The 22235-nt window shown below is 40.9% G+C and overlaps 1 protein-coding gene across 4 annotated transcripts in view; it reads right to left on the bottom strand.

The window, feature by feature from the left end:
* The window catches only part of runx1t1 (RUNX1 partner transcriptional co-repressor 1), a 179063-nt gene extending 159557 nt beyond the window's left edge, over positions 1–19506 (bottom strand). The window contains exon 1 of one of the 4 annotated variants that reach the window (XR_010005918.1): positions 8648–8775. Coding sequence is in view for 1 of the 4 variants with exons in the window: in XM_008108352.2 (XP_008106559.1) it covers positions 19198–19225 (28 nt within the window). In the remaining 3 variants the exon portion in view is untranslated. Of the gene's footprint in view, positions 1–8647; positions 8776–19197 lie in introns of those variants that run through there. The other 3 variants (XM_008108352.2, XM_008108351.2, XM_062980189.1) reach the window with 3 other exon arrangements.
* Positions 19507–22235: the final 2729 nt, after the last annotated feature.

Here is a 22235-nt window from a genome sequence, read left to right as displayed (position 1 = left end):
AGGGATAGTCCCCAGAGAACAAAGAGAAGAGAGAACCAATTATATCCAGAGGCTGGTTTCTCCAAAATGAAGGCATCTGTTCCATGCCAATGACTTCCTCATAGAAGAAAAACAGAACTTTGAAGGCATCTGTGTTCATGGTTGACAGTCACAGATCTTAGGGACTTCTATAATTGCCCAGCTGCAAACATAGATTGCTTACTTCTGCTAATGCTGCTGTTACTGTCAGCTGATCTCATCTCTCCCTCCCTCTCATTCACACACATAGATTAGTGATCATTTATAAAGCAAATCGGAGAGAACCTCAAGCTGTCCAATCTGTTTGACTGTTCTTATTACTCTGATTTTTACATCTGCACTTTGATATACCTGAACATAGAATTCTCCCACCTCTTGCAATAAATAAGCCAAAGGTGTGTGTTTTGTATGTGCCTTCAAGTTGGCCACTGACTTATGGTGACCCTGTGGATTTCATAGAGCTTTCTTAGGCTAGGAATAATCAGACATGGTTTTGCTAATTTTTTCCCTCTAAAATGTAGCCTACAGCACCTGGTAATCATTGGTGGGCTCCCACCCAAGAACTAACGAGGTCTGATCCTGCTTAGCTTTCAAGACTACACTTTAAAGCAGGGGTCCCCAAACTAAGGCCCGGGGGCCAGATGTGGCCCATCGAAGCTATTTATCCGGCCCCCACGGCACAAGGGCAGAAGGGGGTTGGGCTAAATGACCCAAGGGGTCTCTTTTTCTCTTACAACCCTTATTATTATTATTATTATTATTATTATTATTATTATTATTATTAAACAACATTGAGGCTGGGTGGCCATCTGTCAGGGATGCTTTGCTTGTGCTTTTGGTGCACAAAGGCAGACGGAGTTGGATTAAATGGCCCAAAGGGTCTCTTCCAACCCTCTATTATTATTATTATTATTATTATTATTATTATTATTATTATTAACATTGAGGCTGGGTGGCCATCTGTCAGGGGTGCTTTGCTTGTGCTTTCGGTGCACAAGGGCAGAAGGTGATTGGACTAAATGGCCCAAGGGGTCTCTTCCAACCCTCTTTTTTATTATTATTATTATTATTATTATTATTATTATTATTATTATTATTATTATTAAACATTGAGGCTGGGTGGCCATCTGTCAGGGGTGCTTTGCTTGTGCTTTTGGCGCACAAAGGCAGAAGGGGATTGGACTCAATGGCCCAAAGGGTCTCTTCCAACCCTCTTTATTGTTGTTGTTGTTGTTGTTAATTATTATTGCTCGGTGGCCAACTATAGTCCGGCCCTCCAACGGTCCGAAGGATCTTGAACTGGCCTCCAGTTTTAAAAGTTTGGGGAACCCTGCTTTAAAGTATTAAGAACATACATGTTATATTTATATTCTCCTTTGGTTTGGAATGGAACCCCAAAGGCAAGTACCTCACCAGGGATTTTTTTTTTTCGTGTCAGGAGCAACTTGAGTCGCTTCTGGAATGTGAGAATTGGCCGTCTGCAAGGATGTTGCCCAGGGGACGGCCGGATGTTTTGATGTTTTACCATCCTTGTGGGAGGCTTCTCTCATGTCCCCGCATGGAGCTGGAACTGATAGAGGGAGCTCATCTGCGCTCTTCCCGGGTGGGATTCGAACCTGGCAGCCTTCAGGTCAGCAACCCAACCTTCAAGTCACGAGGCTTTAATCCACTATGCCATTGAGGGCTCCGTACCAGGGAATTAAAGTACATGTACTGTATATAAAAAACAGGGATTGGTACGCAGAAACAGAATCTATGTGAGTATAGCCTCCAAACTGTACAATCGAACCTGGATGCATCCTTACATCATTCTCTTGTCATGCCAAGGGTCACTGCCCAAATGCCATCTCCACAGAGGATGTTCTCACATATGAAGTCAGACTAAAAAGATAAAGGTTTCTCCTGACGTTAAGTCCAGTCGTGACCGACTCTGGGGTTTGGTGCTCATCTCTATTTCTAAGCCGAAGAGCCGGCGTTGTCCATAGACATCTCCAGGTCATGTGGCCAGTATGACTGCATGGAGCACCGTTACCTTCCCGCCGGAGTGGTACCTATTGATCTACTCACATTTGCATGTTTTCGAACTACTAGGTTGGCAGGAGCTGGGGCTAATAGCTGGCGCTCATTCCGCTCCCGGGATTTGAACCTGGGACCTTTTGGTCCGCAAGTTCAGCAGTTGAGCGCTTTAACACACTGTGCCACCAGGGGCCCCATGAAGTCAGACTATTTGTCCATTTAGCCCAGTCTTGTTTAATATGGATGGCATTTCCTCTCTGAAGTCTTTCCTATTATGCTTCCATGCTGATCTTTAAAACCAACCAAGAAAGTTTACAGCAACAACAATAACAAGAGATATCAGGGCATGCCAGGCATATATTCTATGTCAGCTACTTCTACCCGAACCAGAGTTACCTATTCTATGGATTCATTCACTTGCCCTACAATAGATACATCACAAAGGTATTAGTAAATTGACTGTAGTATTTCCCCTTTACAAAAAACATTTAAGAATGATTCCCACCCTCCATTTTTCTCAATAGCAAAACGATAGATAGGAGCAGAATGCCAACAAGGAGAATGAGCATATGATGAATTCACCACTATATTATTTCATCATAGATGGGGAAGTGCATAGAAAGAGAACAGTGTTAATTCACTGTTATATAATTCAAAACAGGTTTACAGGGATGTGGATGAGAGGGAAATTCCGTATCTATTGTTCATCTCCCAAGACTGCTAACAAAACAGAATACATTTCTGATATGCATTACATATGTTTGCAAAGCTTGTGATACATTTTGAAGAAAAAGTACATGCATTTCAAAAACAAGCACCTAATTTTTTAAAGTGTGTATTTGAAAAACACACACAAACATGGGGACATTTTGGGGAAAAATGAACAGAAGAATATGCACAAGTCTTGCAATCCAAAGAGAATGGGGACACCACAAAGAAACTGAGAAAATCAGCAAGAGGGGGACTGAGAGATTGATATTCCCAATGCTCTGTAATGATTCAAAAACCATGCTAATGTGGAAGGGGTATTATGATAAGGCCAGGTGCATCTTTTTGGTATAGGTATTTGTATCAATCCAGATAGTGCACATCATGTGGGGCTACAGATAAATACTGGATTTTTTTATTGCATCTTGAAACTGGATGAAAGCAATTTTAGTTGTTAAATTTTTAGAAACTTTCAGATTAATAGTTCAGGTCAGCATTTCCACAAAGAAGCTACCTTACATTGTACAGATGAAATCCTGACTATGAGGCTTAATGACAAAATAACACTTTTCTCTCCAGTCTTTATGCACTCCCTTCCCTCTATTGATGTTTGGTTGTTGTATGTGTATGTGTCTTTTTTTAAAAAAAACTAACCAACAATCTGGCGCCATTGTTCATAAATGTCTGGCAATGTTATCAGGTTTCTGGCAGCTGAGCAGCATAATCGCTTTGACAAACAATCCTACCTGGAAGTCCCTTAGAGCACGCTTTCTTAATCTACCGTAGCACTCTTCCCAAGTTTCCTTTGCAGAAGTCTCACTCACTCTCTACCCTGAAGGAGTCCAATTATCTAGTGCTGGAATAACAACTTGTTTATCTTTAACTATCTAGTTTGAAGATGTTGTATACAGTCATTCCATATGCTTTGTTGTAGTTCATTCCACAGTGTATATAATACCCCAAAAGGTACATCTACACTGTAGAATTAATGCAGTTTGACACCACTTTCACTGCCATATCTCAATGCTATGAAATCATGGGAGTTGTAGTTTGGTCTGCCTTTTGGCAGAAAAGGCTAAAGACCTTGTAAAACTTAAACTGCCATGGCAGTTAAAGTGGTGTGAAACTACAAGAATTTTACCATGCAAACACACCAATAGATCAGCATTGTGTGCTGGTTTGAATGCTAAACCAGGACTTTACATTCAAATCCCCTCTCAGACATAAAAACTCAATAGATGGTCTTGGCCAAGTCACAAACTATCAGTCTCAGAAGTCTGCAATGGGAAGCCCTTTCTGAATAAATTTTGCCAAGAGAATTCTAAGATAGGATTGCCATAATTCAGAATTGACTTGAAGGCACATAACAAAAAATAGACTATTTTTAGCTAAACTGAATAGAAACATCTTAAGACTTTCATCCTATGACTTTTCTTCGCCATGCTATGTTAGTTTGATAGAGCATTAAAATACAAGATATCGACTCTATAATCATATGATCTCTTCCACAATAACTTCATTTGTCATTAGATAACTCTTTTGAAAACATATAGGTGTATCAAAGCAGACACTAACGATTGTTTGTTTTGCTTATTTTGCTGTTTCCACCCCTAAACAAGTGTAACAGGGCTATTCAAGTGTCAGCATGCAAAATGGTTGTATGCATTAATGTAGCTTGTGAAATTGTACTTTGATTCCTGCTGCTCCCAGGCAAACACAGGCACGCTGTACTGAAAACAGAACATTGGCCAGACAATCCATTGTGGAAAGTCTTTTGACCCATCGAATTGAAACATGACATTTGAACTACCACCTAGGGAGGTGACTCTGCGGTCATCATCACTCAGGCAAGAAATGTAGTCTATAAGCTCTTCAGATGAAGTGAATCACAAAGGGAAACTGGTTGGTGGTAATGACTGGTACTTATGCAAATTGCATATTAACATCCAGCCAGGCAGACATATTGAAGGCTCCTATAGCCAGGGAGCTTAACTATAGGTTCTTATGGCACTGATGTGGACGGTGAAGCTACTTTCTCCAGTGGTGATTAACATTCCCAGGGTCTAAAGCGTAGCAGAGAATAACCTGTTGGAACCAATAATTTAACATTTGAACACTGCAACTATCACAGAGCAAACAACCACCCGGTGTGCTTGCTTGCGACTGCTGATTAAGCAGATTTACTCCACTAGATGGAGTCTTGGCTATAAAGGCAAATTTGCAAGATTTGCTTTGAATTAGAAACTCTGATTCCTTTGAATGCATCCTTTTCTTTTAAAGGTTTCCATTCTAATATTTAACTGAAGATTTACCAAGAACATTAAAGATACTTCAATGCTTCATTCAGCTTAAGGTCCAAGTTCTAGCACAGTTCCCCACTCATTTCATTTTTATTGACATACTTTGGTTATAGCACTATTTTAAATATCTCAAAACACATTTTATTAATTCAGTAACAATAATGTTAAAGCTATCCTGGTATGTCTAAGAAGAGCATTAAAATTTCTACTTGCAAACTGTATAGATTTCTGTTTGCAGGTCTACTTTATCTTTTAGATCATATTTTTCCCCATTGGTTTGAAATAAAAAATGAAAATATCTAGCTAGGCTCTATAATTTCTAACCTCCACTTGCTTTTGACAATCCCTGTCCTGCACATTTCATAAAACTTGATTAACAATACTGCTGAAGAGGATGTTTAATGAATCCACTCAGGCATAATTTAATCATTTTATTTAAATGTATAAAAAGTTGCTCTGAAAGCGCTATTAACTAAAATACTGTTGATTACTGTCCAATTTTGATTTGCTAGTATAATAAGAAATAGGCTACACTATATTTCATTCAAGACTGGAGGCACAGCAGAATCTGAATCATGGTTTGTTGCAATAAATGCTAAATTTCAGGTCACTGTGTTATTTTAAAGGATCAGGTTTCAATAACACTTTCCCTCCAAATTAACATAAGTTAAATAATGTTTTAATATTTAGTGATGAAAATAAAATATTATAACCCATCATGATGAGGTACTAACCACAAAATGCCATTTTTCAGATGGAACAAAAGGATTTCTTTCACTCAAACAATAACACACATTAAACAAAAAGAAAACATAAAGCTAGAGGTTTTTTTTTCAGAACAGACTCCCCCCATATAACCCACTCACATTAACAAAAGATTGCAGTGGCTTGCAAATTATAGGGTGTTATTTTTAGTGGAAGTAGTTCAATATTCATATTGCAGCAGATGTAGCAGTTTAACAAAACAGCTCTTCAAATCCTGCACAAATTGAAAACAGGAAAACTGATTGCATTTTCTCTTATCACTTTCCTTTTCTGAATTGACACTTTTGGCCTTCTGAAAATTTACACATGGCTTTCATCTCAACAGCACCTGCTGATCAAACAGAAACCTAACGTTTTCATGAAAATGGTATGAAGGACTCATTTTCTCCCCACCATCTCGTGGGGGCATCAGTAGTCCACTTCATGACTACAATTGGTATATTATCATAGCACAATATGAATGCATTTTATATTTCCATTTAGTTTTTAAAAAAATGGTTAAATCAGTAGTGGTATTTTTCATATTAGCTCTTTGTCTGCTTTAAATTAATTTCTGTCTCCTTGCCTGCCTAACTCTGATGGGGTTTTTGTGTGCTGTCAGTTCAGTTTTACAGAACATCTTAAAGAACTTGAGATAATTAAGGTTACTATGTATTTCACAGTCAATGTCTTCAGTATATATAAATGCACTTAGATCAGTGATTCTCAACCTGTGGGTCCCCTGGTGTTTTGGCCTACAACTCCCAGAAATCCCAGCCAGTTTACCAGCTGTTAAGACTTCTGGGAGTTGAAGGCCAAAACACCTGGGAACCCACAGGTTGAGAACCACTGACTTAAATAGTACATGTAGTTGTCAGAAAAGTGTGGGGGGATCTAAGACCATTATATCCTCTTTAGGTATAACCTTCCTCTTTAGCATCAGAAATGGATCCTATCTGTACATAGACACTGATAATGGAAATCCCATTCAAGCAATGTTTTGGTCCTTATGAAACTAGGAAGAATTCTGCCTTGGTACTTAAGCATAGGTGGATTAGTGTGTCGTTTCCCAATAATTCCTAAAAGAAAACTTTACACGTACAGTATACTGGATTCTCTCCTACGTAAACACAAGCAGGCCATCTATTCTTATCCAATAAACTTTCATGAATAGCAGCAATGGCAGGTAATATGGGGCTACCACCATACTTTAGGTATTATTAAAAATGTTCCCATTATCTTCTGCACATCACTTTTGAAACGTATTGCGCTCCATAGGTTCCCAAATGCTGTGAAGCCATCCATTACTTTTCTGCTCCAGTGATGAAGTAACTTGAAGGCAAAGATGACATACAATAATATATGTGGCACTCTGCCTGTTGGTTTCTGAACTTGTGTTCCATCATGCTCACTGAGGCAATCATAAACCTGAAATGTCAATATATTCACTCAATGGAAGTAAAATAATGGGACTCTATTCTCTTACCCTATTGATCGGCTGTTGTCAACAAGGATACATGTCCTCCCGGCCCTCTTGACTTTAAACAAATTTTAATTAGGCTCTTAGCTACTGTCTCTGTGTCCAGCTATTTAAACAGCTGACCAGGTGCAGTAACAAGAGAAAGGTGTTTATACCACAAATGTACATACTTACTTGAAAGTAAGTTCTATGGTTTTCATGAGATTTCAAAACAATTTTGCCTAAGAATGGGGCTAAGGATTTGTTTTAGTCACAGTGTTTGTTTGCATGTTTTTAGATTCCAGATTCTTTCCTATTTTGAATAATTCTAAGCATTATGTGAAAATTAAAAATGTATATTATTTGCACACCTAGACCTAAATTCTATCAACTAAAAGCTGACATTGCTGGAAACAGTAATCACAATTGTTTTAGAATGGACTTTCTGAAACCATATATGCAAGTCAAGCACAAAATTCAAATAAGAAATCCCCAAAGGGCTGCAATGCTAAGATGTTAAAAGATGCTAAATCCTACTAAGGTATGGAAGCTTTCTTGTAAGTAAACCTGCAGAGCACTTTGGAATTAATTGTATTTATTTATTGTGACAACTCCTGCATCAAAACAACCTGGGTAACCTGCATGCAGACCTGTCAACAAAGTTGAGGTGAGGAGAATGAAGTGCCCCCCTCCCACACACACACACACACTTTCACTCCTCTCTTTTGCAGTGAAGAAGAGAGTATTTTCAACCCATTCTCACCTAACAAAAGAGCTAATCGAGTTGCTATGATGTTCAATTTCTCTCTCCATTGAATGGACTTAAAGCCTTGTCAATAAATAATCTATTCTTCCCCAGGGGGAGAAAAAAAAACACATGCACTTCCTTTGCTTTATCTTGGATGTGGTTTTTTTAAAATCTCTTCAACCCATTCCGACTAACCAAATTAGCCCAATTAAATATAAGGTTGGAGCGGTGGTGGAAAAGGAAGGACTAGGAGAGAATACTAATCTCACCTCCCCACAAGTCCTGTTTGAATATGGGGACTGATGGGGGAATGCCAGGCCAGGTGAGGTTAGATGCCTCATCACTTCACACAACAAAAGGCAGATCCCTCCCCCCTCCTCACTCTGGGCTAATCTTTAAATGTAAATTCCCCACCAGCTAAGAGGAGAAGCAAGATAAGAGGTTACATCTTCACTTCTCGGAGCCTGTTATTGACTTCAGCATCATTTGGAGAAAAGGAGGAGGCTGGAGAGAAAGAGATGATGAAGAAGAAGAAGAAGAAGAAGGGAGAGGGAAAGAGAGAGAGAGAAAGCCTTGCTCTCTTCCTCATCCCCCCTCTCACCATGCGCCACCCCCTCACCATGCATCCCCCCCTTTCCCATGCTTGGAGATTACCTTCTGGCTAAGGAGAGCACAGGCAGGGGTTGAGGCAGCAGCACAGCCAGGGCTTTGTATTCATTAAACACACATCGCAGCTTATCTGAAGTAAGAGCCTTGTCAGGATGGCACATTGTGTGAGAGAGAAAGGAGGAGGGAAGGAGCAATGTGCATCAGGGTGATTACAATATCAGCATGGCCCAGATGGAGGCAGGAAAAATAAACAGAGAGTGTGAGAGGGAGAGAAAGGCACTGGCGGATGACCGGGGGAGGGAAGGAAAGGGGGGGGGGGATACAACCTTCTCCAGGGAAGTGCGGAGTGCCAATCTGACAAACGGATGCACGCATACCTGCAAAGAAAGTGCCCATCTTTCTGACTGGGGAGCTGTCATCTAGTCTCTTAATGCTCTTTCCAGAATTAACGTCCTCTAGGCACGTGGCCATTGAAACCATTTTTTAAAATCACTGCCAGTTGTAGATTAGACGGGTGAATATTTTCAAGCAGGTATGAAGTTGTGGTCCTGAGCCAATGCAAAGAGGATGAATTTACTCCCTTTCTGTTTTGCCTTTCCTTCCAGGAAGTCAAAGCAATGTACATGGTTCCTTTCTCCTCACTTTCCTCTATTTTGTACTCGCAGTGACCCTGAAAGGTGAGCTGGGCTCAAAAACCATCAAGGTCACCCTGTGAACTTCTTAGCTTAGTGCAGGCATTGGCAAACCTTGGCTTTCCATGTGTTTTGGACTTTAACTCCCACAATTCCTAACAGCCTACTGGTAGGCTATTAGGAATTATGGGAGTTAAAGTCCAAAACACCTGGAGGGCCACGGTTTGCCCATGTCTGGCTTAGTGGGAATCAAAACCTGAGTCCTCCATAGCCTAACTCAACATCTTGGCCAACACAACTCACTGCCCATTTCCATTACCAGTCACTAGCTACTACATTTCCTGTTCCAGACATTAGTTTCTACTTATTGCTGGTTCAAGAATGGTATACTCTGCCTGTCTGCTATCCAAGCAAACACATGCCATACAGATTAAAATGGGCAAACAAATTGCATCCTACCTGGAATACTTTTTTATTCAATACAGGGCCACTCTCTAAATTGTTTCCTTGTTATAGGGAAGAGGTACTAAAAGGGGGTGAAACTATGTCTTTTACGGGGAAGTCTGATGCTGAGGAAAAGCATAGCAAAAATCGAGAATTTTGCTTTTAATTTGCTACCAATTTCTTTCAAGTGAATATGTAGCAAATTAAAATCGGCTCTGAGGGCCAAAGTAACAACAGAATCTTCAGAAGCACTTAAAGGTATTACATGATGCAACCTTCAAATAGATATGGGATAAAGATAAGGATATTAAGAATTATATTTGTGGTGCTCTTTCCAAGGATCCGTTCACACCACATAAATATAGCTCTATGATTCTACTTTAACTGTCATGGTCACCTTATATGGAATCCTGGGATCTGTAGTTTTGCTGAAAAGCTCTAGTGCAGTGGTTCTCAACCTGGAGTCCCCTGATGTTTTTGGCCTTCAACTTCTAGAAATACTAACCGCTGGTATACTTTCTGGGAGTTGTAGGCCAAAAACATCTGGGGACCCCAGGTTGAGAAGCATTGCTCTAGAGCCTCAACAAACAGCAAACCCCAGATTCCATAGGGTGAAGCCATGACAGGCAAAGCAGGACCATAGTGCTGTAAATTTCAGTGCTAATGAACCCTGACTCTTTCACATTTGGGACTCTACTTTAGACCCCTCCCCACCAAATCAATCAATCAAATCTTACACATCCCTTTTTCTCTTCTCTCTCTCCCTCCCCCCAATACATCCTTCAAAAGAAATAACCCCAAAAAGTGAAAATGGTGTTGATGCTACTGCTATGACCAACAATAGTTAGGAACAGGAAATAGTTGAGATTCTGATCCACCAGTCAAAGTTCAATGAACATAAAACCCATTTAGAATTATTCAACAGGCTTCAATGGACCAATTATGGAAACACAGTTTATACGGTCTCTCTTCAAACTCTTTGCCAAACCATTTCTTTAATAAGTCCAAATAATAGCCCTCTCAACAGTTTCAACATAACTTGTGTGGTCCAATCTCATGAATTAGGGTGATGCCAAATACAGTGAATTCAGTATTTGGCTGTTCCCTATTTGTTTAAGTATCTAATGAGCTTATGACATATCTTTAACAAACGCCAGGCATACTTTCCGACATTGAAGTAAGTGATCCTTTTTCTTTCATTCTTTTCATAATGCACTCGAGCCAAACAGCTCTCTCCAACTAACAGTAGTGCTTTCCATGATTAAATAGGTGACTATGAGAAAGGGACATCACACTATGCTGTTCTAAAATTGTAAAATAGTTATCCAGTTAAATCCATGGAGAATAAATGGAAATATAAAGAAAAGAATCAACCAAGGTAGGCTAACAAAACTGATATAATAAATAAATGGAGAAAAGAATGTACTAATCTATTTGATATGGTAGCTAGCTGAAAAGCCCATATATTCTGAAGTAGAATATATCTGGCTATCAGAAAAACAAACAGATAAACAAACTGGCTGGTCTTCATCTCAGCCTTTAGATTTCACAGCATCTCCTGACCACAAATGAACCCATAAGAACTAGAGGTTTGTTTGTAAAGAAGTGGCTCACTTGAAACAGAAATTCAGAAATGTTAAATGGATTGTCATTTGGATGACATGCAAAAGATATTAATTTACAGTTTGAGTTTTTGGTTCTTCTTGAAATAAATGCAAATCAAATCAGTGAACAAAACACACACACACACACACACACACCAAAAAAACCAAGAAAGAAGTGTTAGGAACCTAATCAAGTCCCTTGGCCCTAAAGGGTTATTTCTTCCCAGGAAGACTAAGAGGACTTCACCTCTTCACGATAAAAAGCCAAAAGCTGAACCTTCTATCAGTGGAATGCATATATGTTCAGAAACTGATTCACTGTAATGAAATGCCACATAAAGAAGACTGTCATAAATCCTTCACTAATCCAATAATGCGAAAACTTCATGGTATCATTGGGACACAGCACAAGGCATGCGTTTTAATTCTTCATCCCTCTGAAAGTATAACAAGGCTTATGCTCACAATATTTACTTCCATAGAAGTGTTCTCAGATCAGAGCCTTACATCCTGATCTTCAAGAGCATCCCAAGAATGTATAGGCAATAAATTAAAAATCTAAAAAGGAATAGAAGCACAAGTGGGTTCAGAAAGGGTTTCTAAAGCAAATGTTGTGCGTTTGAAGCAACATCTGACTCTTTATACAATCTTTTACTCTCTAAACATTCTCCCACACCATCTTACCAATTTTTATAATAGCAATGTATTAGCCAACCATATCTGAGAGCAAACATTGTAAAAAAGGATGACAGGCATGCCAAAACAACTTCAAATTGATATATTTTCAGCAGTAGCAAATGTTCATAAAGTGCCTGTGGAACTCATGGATGGTTACAATTCTATCTATGCTTAACTAAAGCACCACTGAATATAGCAGATTTATATAGACTGGCCTATATAATCCTATCATAAAAAATAAGAATGTTGTAAGGCAATACAGGTGGAGTGGACCCTTGGGCTACCGCTTATCATTTGACAGGGAGGGAGCAGAGTCATTATTAATTAATGTTTTCATATTTTAACAATATTCAGATCTAAAACACAGGGCTGATATAAACTTGCATCTCCTATCAGGTAGATCTTACAGAAAACGGACATCATTCTAGAACAATTGTTATGAAAACAGCTATTCATCTCCCTCCCTCATTTTTTTTTAAATAAAGCATTATAAGGCAATGTTCACCATGGTCAGAGTAAAAATGTGTAACAGATGAACCATTCATAATCACAGCTGTCTGAAAGTCCAAGCTTGAGGCTACAAATCTTAATTTCAACTGATTCCCTCTTAATAACGGGTTACCTCCTTATAAAGCAAGAAGGTCCATCTGCCTCAGGCAAAAGAGGTTTTTGTAGCTGTTCTAATGCTTCAAAACCTAGCATTTCCTTTCTTGCATTGAATATGTGAATTCTACTGTGTTATAATGTGAGAATACCGACATATGACCATTATGCCATAATACCTCATTGCTCAGCTCGTCATTACTTCACTTGTAATTCTCATGTTAATTATGTTCGTAATTACTATAAACAGATGTGGTAGAAAATTCATGTGGCCTTTTTATTGAGGAATACATTTTTTGCTCCTTTTATAGCTACCATGCATATACACCAAAGTTCTAAGTCAGATGGGTTGTGAATATGTGTGTGTGTGTGTGTGTGTGTGTGTATATATATATATATATATATGAAATATAATATGACTGTAACTCTTGCATGTTCATGAAATTATGGCTGCTGTGCCTTCTCCATGTCAATGTGCTCTTTCCTTCATTAAAATGACCAATATTCCCAAGAACATCACTAAAATAACATATTACAATTGAACCCTATGCCCCACAACACAGAAACTGTTATCTACAGTATACATCTAAAATCCCATTTTTATCTAGTTCTTTTACATCCACCTTGTGTTTCACAAGTACAAGTGCAGGGCAGCCATACAGCTGTTCGTTTCCTTTTCAAAATTACCACTGCCCTTTGCACGTAAACCTCATTACAATAAAATCACTAGTGATTTCATTACTGGAAAGATTCTACTCAAATTACATTTCTTTGCTCCCCCAACCCCCAATCTATAAATTAGTTTGGACAGACAGGTGACCCTTTGCTTGGGCAGATGGCTCCTAGGGATGGCACAAAAGTAGCTCCTTCTGTTTAAACAACATACAGATAACCTGCTCTGTTCTTATCGCTCACAATTACCTCCATTATAGAGAGGCAGTGCTTGCTTTAATAAAACATCTACCGCTCTTCAAACATCATTTGAGAACTTTCTTATCAGCAAGAAAAAGAAAATAATGAAGATGGAAATAAGTGTCGTTCAGATTAGGTTAACAATGCATTCTATATCAAAATAATTCTTTTTATCTTTATTCCCTTTTTGTTTACGTAAGTGCTTCATTTAATTTTGAATCTTTTAACTGAGCTATCAAAATGCTATCGATATTTATTATTATTTCAGTCTAAGCCTAAACAAAAGACAGCTTGAATTAGACTATAATCAGTCATTGTTAAAAAGGTTTCCAAATATGGTATCGAAAATATATACACAACACGGGCTCATTTTAAAAAGGTAATTTTTCCAACATATTTGCATTCTCTGCCTTGCTGAATATGTTAAAAGGAATGCAGAGATTTAAGAAATTTCACAACAGAGGCCATTCTTTTAAAAGAGACAGGCCATTTACATGTTAACCCTCCTTTCTGTATGTTATTAAAACTCCTATAATCACCTACTTCTTAACTCAAGGTTGAGTGAAAAGCTGAGTTTTTAAAACTATCCAGATTGAGCAAATCTGTAAGAAATAAAGTTTATTCAATACCAGGTCCCTATTCTGTTTCTGTATCAACTTCAGTTCTCAAAGCAAAAAAAGAGAATAGTACAGTAGTTTGGAGATGTTTATCTCCAAAGATCTTTCCCCTCTTTTTTGCAAATGTAGACCATGCTATCACCACACCTATATTCCCAACCAATATCTTTTCAATTAGTTTAATACATAATAATAAGAGGGCAATGGCAAACAAAGCAGACTAGCAAAAAATATCAGTTATGAACAGCCCTTCCCCCTCTGTCCCCAATGTATACACTACACAGATGCCAATTTTATTGTCAGGAGCTTCCTTGCTAGGAAAAGCTCCACAGAGCTGCAGTGATGAAGCCCTTGCATTCAGTGCGTGTCAGCTGAACTCTATGTCAGAAGGTGAGAAATAAGAGCTGACACAGGAGAGTGCCTTGAGCTTGTTGGCTACTGACCAGTGCTTCAGGTAGAGTCCTCCTCCTCCTCCCCCTTTCCTATACAAACCCAATTCTCAGCCTAAGGCATGATATGGGCTGAAGCATCTATGATGTGTATTATTAAGACACCTCAGTGCAGAAGATACAGGGATATAAGAAAAGGTATGCTTCATGCTGCTTGGATGGAGTGCCAGCATCCCTGAGTTAAGTAGGGAAATAGATAAAAATGAAACTGATGTTCCTTAAGAGATGAATGTCCTTAAAACAAAATGCATTAAAGAACAGAACTTGGTAGAACACAGTGGCCTAAAATAACTATATGCATTACAATGCAAAACAGAATGCTCTTATCTATCCACGGTTGTTTAAAACAAAACATTATTTCTCTTTGCTGTATGAATGAATATTAGGTTTGTATTAAGATATTGATATGAGATTTGCTGTATGAATGAAGGTAAGGAGTTGTATTAAGGTATTAATATGAAATTTCTATAATAATGTGTTTTAGTTTACTTTGCAATACCTCTCACATCATGGATTGGGAATAAGGGGGGTTAGAACAAACCAACCTGATTCCACATAGTAAAAATACACAATGAAATTTAATGCATTGACCCAAAAAGTTTCATGGTCATAATTGAAAGAGGTGGCTGGCTTATACTATATAATCAACTGTGAGGCCGAAGCAGTGTTTGTTTATTTATTTGATTCTTTGTTTAGACATTTGTCTCATGCTTGGTAATTCGTCATAGACATTTCTTAGTGAATCATTTTGAGATTGTTGAGAGGTTATCAGACCAGAGATGAATTCCATAAAAAAGACAGGTGCTTGCGTGAGATTTTTTTTTTCATAGCTGTGAGAAATCATGTTGTTTGGTTTTCCTTAGGAGGTAATTACAGAATAATTTGAACCAGGCTTTCAGGAGTCCTTTTAAAAGGTCATACCATTATCAGCCATGGCACCAATATTAGGGACCAATATCAACAGAAAATTGTCCATGCCATATCCTCTGTATATCAAACAAGAAGCTGAAATTCAGCATTCTCCATACTACTAAACCTATTTTTAAAAGATGCTAATTTTAGGTTTTCAATTTGGCTGTTGAGGAGCAACGGAAAAATGCAAACCATAAGAACACAAATATTCAAGATAAGATTTTCAAGCTATTTAGATTTCTGTCTGATAGCAGTATCTGCCTCTCTAAGTCAATAATAGAAAACCCCTTTTCAATTAAAATCTGTAATTATTAAAATAGATAATCAAAACAGTTGGGCTAGAAATGAAGAGGGGAAAATCTGATTTGGTCAGCAGCTCAGACCACCATCAGGAGATAAATCAATTTTCAGCAGCTGTGGACAGCCATTTAAGTCTCGGTCTGATCAGATTAATTAGGGGAAGCAATGTTAAAAGTTAAAGGGGTCAGAGTTACATTAAGTACATGGGTTTTTTTTTCTGAAGCAAAACCTTGGCAGTGCATTCCAAGACTCTGAAGTCATCTACCAAGGTGGGGGTCATATTATAATGTTCAATTTTTTTACAGCACGAATATAGAGAGTCTACACTTGTAATCCTATGATATACTGCATTACCAAACATTGCAATGTACTTCTAAATAAGCATAAAGTTGTTGTGCATAACTACTATTTTCAAATATACTAACAATTATAGAGATTTTCTTTATGGTAGGCCAAGTTGTATCTCCCTTAATGTTCAGTAAATCAGGCAATATAGGGCTATTGTATCTCAATAATATTATCAAGGCCAGAAGGTATATTCCTTTTTTTTTAAAGTGTACCACAGGAACTTTGACATTTGTGGTGATCTAATTAGAAAATGATTTGGTAGAAAAGGTTCATTCACCAACCACTTACAGTACTTAATTTAAAACTCCAAACCAGTGAAGGTGGTTAATGTAAACAATCAAATGTGCAGCTTTTGTGACATGTGTTTTAAAAATAGAAGTATCATGTGCCTCCAAGAAAAGGGCTTAGAGTTCAATTCATGACAGCTACTCCTGACAGTGAATGTAGCTAAAGATTGTCCAAGGCTTTCATGGCCGGAATCACTGAGTTGCTGTGAATTTTCTGGGCTGTAAGGCCATGTTCAAGAAGCATTCTCTCCTGACTTTTCACCCACATCTATGGCAGGCATCCTCACAACCTCTGAGGATGCCTGCCATAGATGTGGGGGAAATGTCAGGAGAGAATGCTTCTGGAACATGGCCTTACAGCCCAGAAAACTCACAGAAACCTAGCTAAAGATTAATCATATACTAAACTTACTTGGGAAAAAAGCTGCCCTGAATTCAGAGAGTCTTACTTTTTAATATACACAATGAGGAGGAGCCTGTTTCAATGCTGACAAAACTCCATCCTTCCTTGCCTCTTTTGGGTAACCGAAGAACCAAAACATTCTGAACTGGGATTTTGATTGTGTTGTGATTCAAGTTCATATAAAAATCCCTGCATGTTCCTGCAATCTTTGATTATAATGTATACAGTGCTAAGAAGCAAAGACCTTGGTGGAATTTGTATTGCAAGGAATTTGAAAAAGCTACTCCTAAAATCTCCCCATACTTTGTAACACAACAGGTTGTATTGCAATTAAATAGAATGCCTTACCTTAAATACATATCTGGTTAGACAATTATTATTGTTTCTACAGTGAATTGGGGTGCAAAGTGCCTTACAGATTTGATCTTGGTGTTGTCTGGATTGCAAAGTGTGATATGAGACCAAATATGTGTCCATATATTTATATGATATATTTGTACACATACACAGGCGGTATCTGTCTTTATTGCCATCTATCCATCACTTGATCCCTCAAACTCACATTAGGTTAGAACATGCATGGGCAAACTTGGGCCTTCTAGGTGTTTTGGACTTCAGCTCCCACAATCCCTAACAGCTGAGGGGGGAAAGGAAGGGGCCTGAGGCTGTTAGGGATTGTGGGAGTTGAAGTCCAAAACACCTAGAAGGCCCAAGTTTGCCCATGCCTGAGTTAGAAAGAAAGCAAATGCTCAAATGAGACCTGCTTTCACCTGAGAAGCTCTGTCAGTGTCCCATCATATCCTGGAGCCCTGCTGTTGGTCTCCTAAAGGAGCCCCCGATATCACTCTGCACATGCTCAGAGGCATGCCTCTATGCCCATTTAACCAGGGGAAAAGATAGACGACCGAAGCCCAGATGTAAGCCTTGGATGAGGCACTAACTAACGCGCTCCTCCTCCTCCTCGGGAAGGCAGTGTTTCAATCGAAACGCGACCTTGGTCAAACTTTGCTCGGGCTCTGAAAGGCCGGGGGGGGGGGGGGAGAGAAAAAGTCCCTTCCGACTCCGAGAAATCTGATTTTTGCAGCAAGTAGGTTGCATCCATAAGAGACTTCCTTCCTGAATAGTTAAGCAACAGAAAGGAGACACTGAACCCTTCCATACAGCCATATAACCCAGAATATCAAGGCAGAAAATCCCACAATATTTGCTTTGAGCTGGAATGTATGGCAGTGTGGACTCAATATCCCAGCTCTCCGAGGATGCCTGCCATAGATGTGGGTGAAATGTCAGGCGAGAATGCTTCTGGAACATGGCCACACAGCCCGGAAAACTCACAGAAACCTAGCTAAAGATTGATCTTACCTGGGAGAAAGCTTCCCTGAATTCAGAGAGTCTTACAAGAAGGAGGAGGAGGAGGAGTCTGCTTCAATGCTGACAAAACTCCATCCATCCCTGCCGCCTTTAGGTAACTCAAGAACCAAAACGATCTGAAGTGGGATTTTGATTTGTGTTGTGATTCAAGTTCATATCAAAATCCCTGCAGACTTTGATTATAATGTATACAGTGATAAGAAGCAGAGACCCCGATGGAATATTTGTTTTGAATTGGAAGGTATGACAGTGTGGACTCAGATATCCCAGTTCAAAACGGATATTTTGGGATTTTCTGCCTTGATACTCTGGGTTATATGGTTGTGTGGAAGGGCCCACTCTCCCCCCGCCCCCCAAAAACCCTCAAACGTCAACCCACGGCTAGGTCTGTTTCAAACGTATTGGACAACTACTGCCTTTGAGAAGTAGTTGTGCGGTAAGTTTACTTGAAATCGTGCAATTGACTTTGGATCGGCCTTAGTAAAGGTAAATGTTTCCCCCGACGTTAAGTCCAGTTATGTCTGACTCTGGGGGTTGGTGCTCATCTCCATTTCTAAGCCGAAGAGTCGGCGTTGTCCGTAGACACCCCCAAGGTCATGTGGCCGGCATGACTGCATGGAGCGCAGTTACCTTCCCGCCGGAGCGGTACCTATTGATCTACTCACATTTGCATGTTTTCGAACGGCTAGGTTGGCAGGAGCTGGAGCTAACAGCGGGCGCTCACTCCGCTCCCGGGATTTGAACCTGGGACCTTTCGGTCTGCAAGTTCAGCAGCTCAGTGCTTTAACACACTTCGCTACCGAGACTCAAGCTCAAGCACTGGATCGGCCTTAGACCTTGCTTTTTGGATGCTGTGCCTTGACACTGGATGGTATTTAAATATGTTTTTATGTATGCTTATTTTAATTTTAATGCAATTTTCCCATGTTTCATGCTGTCGGCACTATGCAGTGCCGTTTGTAAGCCGCCTTGAGTCCCCCCAGGTAAATAAATAAGTAAATATGAGGGAAGGAGGAGGAGGAGGAGGGTACTTACACTGCAAAGGACCGCCGATGCCGACCATCCGCCGGCGCCTGGGAGCTGCAAATAAAAAGTTTCCGTCCTCTTGGGCGGCGATCCGCCAGCCCGAAGCCGGGGGGAAAGGCGCAAGAGAAGCGGTGGATGGGGCGGTGCGATGCTCGGGCTGCTCCGGATCCCCACGATCAGGCGCCACGCTTCGGGACCCGCAGCCCAGCGCCTCCAAAAGCCAAAGCCCGACTCCAGGCGCCTCGCTTCTGGGGCGCGCCGGGCTTTTGTGGCATGAAGGGGCTTCTGTGCTCTCTCTCTCTCTCTCCTTTGACTCCGGAGGGTTCTAAAAAAGCAGGATCCGGAGGGAAGAAGACCCCATCGGCGAAGCAGAAGAAGAGGCGAGGGAACCCAAGTCGGAAGCCTCCAAGGTCGGGGAGCGCCCAGCTCCTCCTGCGTTGGGAAACAAACAAGCCAACAAGCGAGCAACAATGCGAGCCGGAGGAGTGTGGCTGCGGGGGTGCCTGTCAGGGGCGGTGCGCTCTCCTCCTGCCTCTAAGGCGGCGACGCATCGGTGGGGAGGCTCCCCTTGTGCGCCCTCCTGCCTCGGGGAGGAAGGCGCGCCATGCAACGTCGCGGGGAGGCAGAGCGAGAAGGAGAAGAGCTGGGTGCCTGGGTTGCTGGGTGGGTTGACTGGGCGCCTCTGGGCGCCAGAGAGAGCGAGAGCGCAAAGGCGCCTTGTGCGCTTGTGTCTCTTCCTCCTCCTCCTCGCCTCCTCCTCTTGCTTCCCACCTCCAAAGTCAAACCGCAGACTGCCAGCAGCTGGCCGGGCTCAGCTACCCAGGTGCAGGGGGGAGGGCTTAGAGCAGGAGGAGGTGGCCGAGGTAGTCGGAGACATCTGGGTCGGAGGGAGGCGGAGGAAGAGGAGGAGGAGGAGGTCAAGGCGACGCTCAGCAGAGTCCAGCAGCCAGCTCCCTCATGGGCCGCCTGCCTCCTCCCTTCCTCACCCTTCTTCCTCTACCCTCTTGCCCTTGTTGTTTTTATGTTATTGTATATTGTATCTGTGACTTAGTCGCCGTGTCACCGGCTCCCCCCCCCCCCCCCGAAGCAGCCGCTTTCCCAAGGCTGCCTCCTCTCTCTCTCTCTCTCTTTCTCTCTCTCTCTCTCCTAAGAGTCCAGACTGCCCTGCAGTAACCCAAGACAAACACTTTCCCCGGCCATCTGGAGAGCTGCTGCTGCCTTTGCCTGGCCCTGCCTGGATCTCGTCACTGTCTGAAGGGAGACAGCCAGGCGAGGAAATCGAGCCACTCCGAGATCTACTCTCTCTCTTGCTTAATCCCCCTTCTGCTAGCTGCTTTTCAGAGTATTCGTTTCACATTAAATAACAGCCTCAGAGGGAACAATTCTCATCCCCTCCGCGCCCCACTTTTTTTTGCCTCTCTCTCTTTCCACCCTTGCCCCCATTTATATGAGGGAAACATTTTTGTTTTGCATGAAGTTTTGGATGGTGTGTGTTTCCATGTGTACTTCCAAACAAGAGGACCATTCAGATAATCCTAAACCAAGGTTGTTGTATGTTTTCCGGGCTGTATGGCCATGTTCTAGAAGTATTATCTCCTGACGTTTCGCCCACATCTATGGCAGGCATCCCCAGAGGTTGTGAGGTATGGAGAAACTAAGCAAGGAAGGTTTATATATATCTGTGGAAAGTCCAGGGTGAGAGAAGAGGCCAGTGTGGATGTTGTAGTTAATCACCTTAATTAGCATTGAAAAGCTTCATCTCCTGGATTCTTCCTGCCTGGGAGCATCCTTCCTCTTGAGCCAGCATCAGTTCACAAATACAGTAGAGTCTCGCTTATCCAACATACATGGGCCAGTAGAACATTGGATAAGCAAAAATGTTGGTTAATAAGGAGGGATTAAGGAAAAGCCAGTCAAATTAGGTTATGATTTTACAAATTAAGCACCAAAACATCATGCTTTACAACAAATCAACGGAAAAGACAGTTCAATACAAGATAACATTATGTAGTAATAATTACTAAATTTATAAATTTAGCACCAAAACATTGCAATGTATTGAAAACATTGACTACAAAAAACATTGATTATTGAAAGCCAGACTGCATTGGATAATACAGAACGCTGGATAAGCAAAGATTGGCTAAGCAAGACTCTACTGTAAGTTCAAGAATGTCCAGCTCCAAAGAAGGCATGCCAAGCACTTCCTATCATTGACTTTCAGAGGATGGGCTCTTAATTGATTAGCCCTTGGGTTGCTGTGAGTTTTCTGGGCTGTATGGCCATGTTGCAGAAGCATTCTCTCCTGACGTTTGGCCCACATCTACGGCAGGCATCCTCAGAGGTTGTGAGGTCTGTTGGAAACTAGGTAAGTGGGGGTTTGTATTTATATCTGGGATGGGAGAAAGAACTCTTGTCTGTTGGAGGCAAGTGTGAGTGTTGCAATTAATCACCTTGATTAGCATTGAAAAGCCTTGCAGCTTCAAAGCCTGGCTGCTTCCTGCCTAGGGAAATCTTTTGTTGGGAGGTGATTAGCTGGCCCTGATTGTTTCATGTCTGGAATTCCCCTGTCTAAACCCCACTTGCCTAGTTTCCAACAGGCCTGACAACCTCTGAGGATGCCTGCCATAGATGTCAGGAGAGAATGCTTCTGGAACATGGCCATACAGCCTGGAAAATTCACAGCAACCCAGTGATTCCATACATGAAAGCTTTCAACAACATTTTTTTTTTTTGCATTAAGTTTTGGATGGTGGTTGTGTGTGTGGGTATGTGGGGGGGCTTGCTTAATTTGACACTTCCAAACAAGAGGATCATTCAGAAAATCCTAGGCCATCTTTCGCTAGGGCAAGCATCAGTTCTCAAATATGTTCAAGAATTTCCAGCTACAAAGACAGCATGCCAAGCACTTCCTACCATTGACTTTCAGATGCCGGACTCGTAATTGATTAGCCCTTGTCGCCATGAACGGGTTCATTCATGACTTCTTGAAATGTGGCCATTTAATGAGAGTTTAATTGAAATTGCCACTTTGAAATAGACTCACT

This window comes from Anolis carolinensis, chromosome 4 (assembly GCF_035594765.1).
Source record: "Anolis carolinensis isolate JA03-04 chromosome 4, rAnoCar3.1.pri, whole genome shotgun sequence".
NCBI lineage: Eukaryota > Metazoa > Chordata > Lepidosauria > Squamata > Dactyloidae > Anolis > Anolis carolinensis.
The sequence above is the reverse complement of the archived record's forward strand: the minus strand, read 5'-3'. Positions and strand labels throughout refer to the sequence as shown.